Raw genomic sequence first — 7,278 nt, 5'->3', positions numbered from 1 at the left:
AGACCTGTAGGAAAAAATGTTATTGGCACTAGATGGCTATACAAGAACAATTCAGATGAACAAGGGGTTGTCACCAGAAACAATCCAGACTTGTTGCTCAAGGATACACCCAAATGGAAGGAGTAGACTTTGATGAAACCTTTGCTCCAGTTGCTCACTTAGAGTCTATCATATTGTTACTTGGAATGGCATGTCTTTTAAAGTTCAAATTGTTCCAAATAGATGTTAAAAGTGCCTTCCTAAATGGCTATTTAAATGAAGATGTGTATGTAGAATAGCCAAAAGGATTTATTAATTCTACATTCCCAAATCATGTGTACAAATTAAAGAACACATTGTATGGTTTAAAACAATCCCCAAAAGCTTGGTATTACAGGTTGACTGAGTTTCTCATCAATCATGAATATAGAAAGGGTGGAATTGATAAAACCCTCTTTGTCAAAGAAAAGGATGGAAAACTTATGATAACTCAGATCTATGTGGATGACATTGTGTTTCGAGGGATGTCAAATCAGATTGTCCAACATTTTGTCAAGCAAATTCAATATGAATTTGAAATGAGTTTGGTAGGAGAACTGATATACTTCCTTGGGCTCTAAGTCAAATAGATGGAAGACTCTATCTTTCTGTGTCAAATCAAATATGCTAAGGGAATTGTGAATAAATTTGGATTGGAGAATGCTAGTCACAAAAGAGTTCTTGCACCTATCCACTTGAAGTTATCTAAAGATGAAAAAGGCTTAAGTGTTGACCAGAGCATATATAAAAGCATGATTGGAAGCCTTTTATGCCTTACAGCAAGTAGACCAGATATAACTTTTGTTGTTGGTGTGTGTGCTAGATATCAAGTTGAACCCAAAGTAAGTCACATCAATCAAGTAAAGACGATTCTAAAGTATGTGAATGGCACAAGTGAGTATGGAATTTTGTACTCCCATGATTCAAATTCTATGTTAGTTGGATATTGTGGTGCTGATTGGGATGGTAGTGTTGATGATAGGAAAAGTACCTTTGGAGGATGTTTCTTCTTGGGAAACATTTTGATTTCATGGTTCAGCAAGAAACAAAATTGTGTATCCCTATCCACTGCTGAAGTTGAGTATATAGAAGCAGGTAGCAACTTCTCTCAACTAATATGGATGAAACAAATGTTGACAGAATACAATGTCACACAAGATGTCATGACATTCTTCTGTGATAACATAAGTGCTATTAATATATCTAAAAGTTCCTATTCAACATAGTAGAACTAAACATATTGACATCAGGCATCATTTTATCAGAGAACTTATTGAAGACAAAATCATAACACTTGAGCATGTCAACACGGAGAATCAGCTTGCAAATATTTTTACCAAAGCCTTGGATGCAAGTCAATTTGAAAAATTAAGAGGAAAACTTGGGATTTTTGTTAATGAGCATTTATAGCAATTACAGCTAATTAAGTATGGTAGACAAGAACATCTCTCTCATCATTACACTAGACACGCTTACCTAAACCCCTTACCACATTGTGCATGCTAACGACTCTGTAAATCCCACGGAAGCAGAAAATAGTGCAACTGATAAGGAACTTAGGAAGTTTGTTGCATCTGTTTTAAAGGAAGTAAACTCTGATGTTTTGCCAGATGTTCAAAAATCTTTGGCAAAAGATCCAAGCCCTGCTAATGACTCAAGTGAAAAAGTTTAGGAAAATGTTCCTGATCATGCTGCTCGTGAGAGAAGAAGTAAAAAGAAAGCTGAGCTTGTTGTCAATGTTGAAGAACTTAATTCTGATGCAAAACCCCTTACAAACATTGTTACTCCTAATATTTCCAAGAGACTGTAGAGACGTAAAGGAAAGACTATTTCTTTTAAAGATTCTACCTCTAGGGAAGTGAAGAGAAAAGTTGATGGATTGAAAGGTACTCATTCTAGAAGCTCCAGGAAAATCTCCTGTTGGACCCACTAGGTCATGGAGTAAAGTTGTTACCCCTACTAGAAAGAGGAAATCTGTCTCCTCTAGTGAATCCGAGTTTGATGTTGCACAGGATGTCTAGGACATCCCCCCTATAAAAAGATCTGCTAACAAGAAACCTCATGATGCTAGGTCCAAAGCTCCACTGAACAATGCTTCTTTACATTATGTGAAGAATGTAGAAAGGTGGAAGTATGTCATTTAGAGAAGGGTAGCTCTAGAAAGGGAATTGGGGAAGGATGCCCTTAAGTGTAATGAGGTCATGGAACTGATAGAAGATGTTGGGCTAATGAAGACCGTCACACACTTTGGACCTTGTTATGAAAACTTAGTAAAGGAGTTTATGGTGACTATCACTGATGGATGTGATGATAATAAGAGAGTTGACTATGATAAAGTTTATGTGAGAGGAAATGTTGTAACATTCTCCCCAACTGTGATCAATAAATTTCTAGGAAGAACAGATGAACCTCAGGCTGATCTGGAAGTTACTGATGATCAGGTGTGCAAAGAGATCATGACCAAGCAGGTTAGACATTGGCCAAACAAAGGGAAGTTGTCTGTTGGTAAGCTAAGTGTAAAATATGTCATCCTTCATAGGATTGGCACTACCAATTGGGTGCCCACTAATCATACCTCAACAATCTCTATTGGTATGGGAAAATTTATTTATGCTGTTGGTACAAAAAAGAGTTTGACTTTGGAAAATACATATTTAAACAAGTGTTGAAACAAGCCTTCTCTACTGCTGTAAAAATTCCCATTTGCTTTCCATCCCTTATCTGTGGAATCATCCTAAATCAACATCCTGGTATTTTGTTGCCCATTGACAATATGAAGAAAATGGATTATCCCTTATCACTCCACTACAAACTCTTTGCAGGAACTCATGTCCCAGACATTGTTATGACATCCTCTCAAGCATCTGGCCCTACCACCTCCAAGAAGAGTGTCATTACTCAGCTAAAGGAAACGTGTAAGGAGATGGAGGACTCCATCAGATCTAGCACTGAAACAAAGATTAAACTAGAGACATTGATGAAGGCTATGAAGGAAGAGGAAAAGAAGGACGTTGTATAAGGTGGTGATGCTACTGAAGGAACTGATGATGAAGATTATGCTGGTGAAAATGATGTTGATGAAGAGAAAGAAGATGAAGGAGAAGAGTATGCAATAACTGACTCAGATAGTTAGAAAGATATCTGATTGTAGTCTTGTTTTGTTCTGTTTGTTTTTTGTGGTTTTTGGTCTGTGACCAGGATATTTGGCACCCTTGTGTGCCCCCTTGTATGGGATCTTGCACATTATGAATATGGTTTTTTCTTTCTGTTTTTGGTTAGATGCTTACCTTTTTCAGATTATGGCTAATAAGGGGGATTATTATGTGTGCTAACCACCAACCATTGTCTGGCTGTGCTTAAGGAGATAGGAGATGCAGGTTAGTCACTGTCTAGGCTGTTGTGTTGTGATGTCTAACTTGGTGTTGTGACATCAAATTGAATAAGGGAGTGGTTTTGAGTGAAGCTCTTCCCGCTGCATATGCCTCTGATATGTGAGGTAAAACAGGGTGTGTATGAATGATTGATTGTCATGCCTGATTTGTGTTGTAGTGGATGTTGCTACTACTGCTGGTGCTTGTGCAGATGTCAGACCAAATGTTCTGACATCTTATCTGCATGTTTTATTGGAAAACCTTGGTTTCTCTTATTTACGAGGCTTATTGTTCTTCTGCTGCATATTCCTCTGTTGTTTGAACTTGGACAATTCATATTGTTTTGGCTTTTCCCGTGAGGGGGAGTCCTGGTTATGTGAAACAGGGGGAGCACTGACTACTGACGCTGACTGATGTGATTGCCTGAGTACCCCTGTAATATATGTGTGTTTAATTTTGTTCTATTTCTATTTCTGTCTTATGGTGTTAACTTGGACCGTGGTGCAGGTGTGCAAGGTGCACTTGGTTGTTTTAGCCAAAATTTGTCAAAGGCGGAGATTGTTAATTCCTTGTTGTTTTGATTGGAAGTAATTTTGGTAAAACTAACTTAGATGCAACTTGTTGAACAAGATGTCCTAACATGTGGTTGTGACATCTTGTCTGAAACAGGTTTTACACTTGGTAATGTTTGTGGGGTTAAATGTCTACAAAATATTCTAGGAATACTAAGCATTCCCATGTGACGTTCATGATTGAGGAATCAAAGATTCTAATTATGGTTAACAAATTTTGTTTTCTAAATGTTGAGACATTTTAGGAAACTTTTGATTGATAACCTAATGTTGTGCACCTTATTCATGTGGAGTACAAGGCCCAAGTCCAATTCACTCTATGACTATATATAGAATGTCTCAAAACCTAATTGAGGACGAAGAAGAGAAGATAGTTGATCGTATTAGGGTTTCAGTGTTTGTGCTATTTGTGAGCCTCTCAAATATCTTCTTGATATATGAGTAGGACTGTGTTGATTGGTTGTAAGCATTATCAAGCACTCATAAGCTTTTAAGCATTGAGTGATTGTGTGTCTATGAAGTGTAACTTCTGAATTTCTTAAAATTGTTTAAGTATCACTATTGTGATTGATATGGAGATGAGAAGGGTCTCACACCTAGGAGAGTCTTAGGTAGAAGTTAAGCACGGGTAGTGCTTACGGTGTTAACTGTAAATTGGAGATAGTTTGCAGAAGGCCTACAAACTAATACTATTTAATAAATTTCCTCCCTCGCTTGGTAGTCCCCAGATGTAGGTGTTATTGTACACTGAGTTGGGTTAACAACTTTGGGTGTTTTGTTATTTTATGTTCCTCTATATATAAGTTGTCCTGTTCTTAATCAGATATCAGTGTCTCGATATCTCATATGACATCTGATATCTGCATAATAGAATTTCACCAACGCTTTGAACCTCTCCTCAAGAGAGTGATGATCTCTCTTCTCTACCCTTTCATATTATACACTCATAGAGAAAAGTCTTTCCCCCTTACCTTAGTTTTCTCGTAAAAATTCATAATTGCTCAAGGTTCTTCTTCCTTCGTCAAGCCCTAGCTTTGTCTTGCCTCTTTTCACCAAAATTTGTTTTCACATACTGCTTTCTCCAAAACTCTATTAACCACTATTTATCCCTAACCTAATTTTTAATCTCTTAAAAATTACATTAAGACCCAACTTATGTCATAACTTTAACAACTCCCCTCATATTCTCTAATATCCTCTTTTTCACCCAAAAAGCCTATTTTCTCATTTACTTAATAATTAATCATAATAATTATAATTCTAATTATTTTAATTATATTAATTATTCTAATTCTTCTACCACCCACAAATGCTTTCATTACGCCTCACCAATACCCCAATTACACATACAATTCCACATACATAATTAATTAAAACACACCACATACCAAATAATTAAATAAAAATACTAATAATCTGGTGTTACATAGGGGGACTATTGTAGTTTATGGAAGATTATAGCATCGCCTAGAGCTAAACACTTACTTTGGAGGATTTGTAGGGGTTGCATTCCAACTCGGGTTAAACTTCGTCAACACTTTGTTCTGTGTCCTCAGAATTTCCAATTGTGTGAAGATAGGGAGGAAAATGAGTGGCATGTGTTCTTTGGATTTATAACAATCAATCAATGCTGGAGGGTAACAGATTTGTCTTCTATTATAGATCCCCGATTATAGGATTTTAATGATGCCAAGGCCATTATTCATGAACTTTGTAGTAAAGAGGATATACAAGTAGTGGGTAGAGTTGCTGTTATGATTTGGGTTCTTTGGAACAATAGAAATGACTCGATATGGAACAATGAAAGGAGTGACGTGACTCGGTTAGGTATGCAGGAACTTCATACGTGGCAAGATTTGTTTTAAGCTCAAAAAGTCCATGACAATGGTAATATCGATCATAACTACCAAACAGTTTGGCATCTACCAAATTTTGGGTGGGTGAAGTGTAATGTTGATGTTGGGTTCAATACTCAAAGACGAACAACAAATAGGGGGTGGTGTTGTAGATATTATTATGGTAGATTCATTATTGCGGGTATAACGTGGGATTTTGGCCTTTACTAGATCATGGAAGATAAAGCCATGGCCTTGAAAGAAGTGGTGCAAGCAGCCATTAAGATACAATTGGATTATGTGATATTTGAATGTGGTTCTAAAATTGTGGTACAAGAGATTCATGTCAACTACAGTGGTAGTTCTGAATTTGGTTTAATCATATCTTCGATTAAGAGTTACTAGAATCTCATCCCAACTTTGAGGTAAAGTATGTTAAGTGCCAAATGAATTTGGTTGCTTACTTGTTAGTTAAACTTACCAATTCTTGGACTATGTGTAATACTTTTCATTTGATTCCTCCTTGTATTGAACAACCATTGATTAATGAAATGAGTTAAGTGTGTTTGTCTAAAAAAAGTATAAGCAAGCACGATAAAACAACCCAAAGAGGACAACCCAAACAACACCAGAATGAGAAAGAGAAAAAAATAATCCACAAAAAAACATCAGAATGATCTACTAAAAGAAAAAAGTCGGCCAATCACTAATCCAATTTATTCTTCAGCAACAAGCACGACATAACTTTATAAAGAGCAAGATGGGGGAGGAGGACTCAAACACATGTCAAAGGAAAAAGAGAGAAGCTGATCATCCATCAAACCCCTAAATATACAACCACTTAAGCAAGTCTTGCTCCCAGTCAATTAGGGAAAGAAAAAACCCAGAGCATGGACTTGAATCGACTTTTACGTCAAATAGATAATCAAAGATATCTAGTGATTAATTGTCAAGCGATCATGTCTAAAACTAATTTTATCCCGCATTTCTCAAATAATTCAGGCCACATAATACCAGATTCAGACCAAACCTAAACACATTGTCTTCCCCCTCACCTAAATCCAAAAAACATCTAGAACTTCTATAAAACTAATTGCAACAAAGGTTTAGACTGCTCCCACTCATAAACATTATTATTTAAAATATATATATTTAAAATTTTTGAGATTATATTTATTTTTATATTATATTAATTTTTGTTACGTTGGAGACTTGTATTGTATTTAAAAATATATGTATTTAAAAGAAAAGATAATAGTTAAAAATATATTATATTTAAAGTAATATAATTTATATCTTATATTTATAATGTATTATAAATAAATAGTCTCTCTAAGATCAGATTTGAGTAATATATTTTTGACATGTATTATAATATAGTTTTTATAATCCAATCTTATAAAGCTTTCGTTAAATTAGTTCTAAATGGGTCAAATTTTGACCACTACGAGCCGATGCAGAATTAACTAAATCCATTTAAGA

At 35.6% G+C, this 7,278-nt stretch overlaps 1 protein-coding gene across 1 annotated transcript; it reads left to right on the top strand.

Moving 5' to 3' along the window:
- Positions 1-608: 608 nt before the first annotated feature.
- On the top strand, positions 609-1,690 carry LOC127096130 (uncharacterized mitochondrial protein AtMg00810-like). Its single transcript, XM_051034742.1, has 2 exons — positions 609-1,005; positions 1,551-1,690. Exons 1-2 carry the CDS (start codon positions 609-611, stop codon positions 1,688-1,690), a joined length of 537 nt encoding a protein of 178 aa, XP_050890699.1.
- The last annotated feature ends 5,588 nt before the right edge of the window (positions 1,691-7,278 follow it).

The sequence above is a fragment of the Lathyrus oleraceus genome, chromosome 6, assembly GCF_024323335.1.
Source record: "Lathyrus oleraceus cultivar Zhongwan6 chromosome 6, CAAS_Psat_ZW6_1.0, whole genome shotgun sequence".
NCBI lineage: Eukaryota > Viridiplantae > Streptophyta > Magnoliopsida > Fabales > Fabaceae > Lathyrus > Lathyrus oleraceus.
The sequence above is the reverse complement of the archived record's forward strand: the minus strand, read 5'-3'. Positions and strand labels throughout refer to the sequence as shown.

What these genes read in the sequence shown, in the direction of transcription:
- LOC127096130 (XM_051034742.1), top strand. Translation starts at nt 609, where the DNA reads ATGGAAGACTCTATCTTTCTGTGTCAAATCAAATATGCTAAGGGAATT. An exon ending in TAGTGTTGATGATAGGAAAA is followed by an intron (nt 1,006 to 1,550) that starts GTACCTTTGGAG and finishes CCACGGAAGCAG; the next exon opens with AAAATAGTGCAACTGATAAG.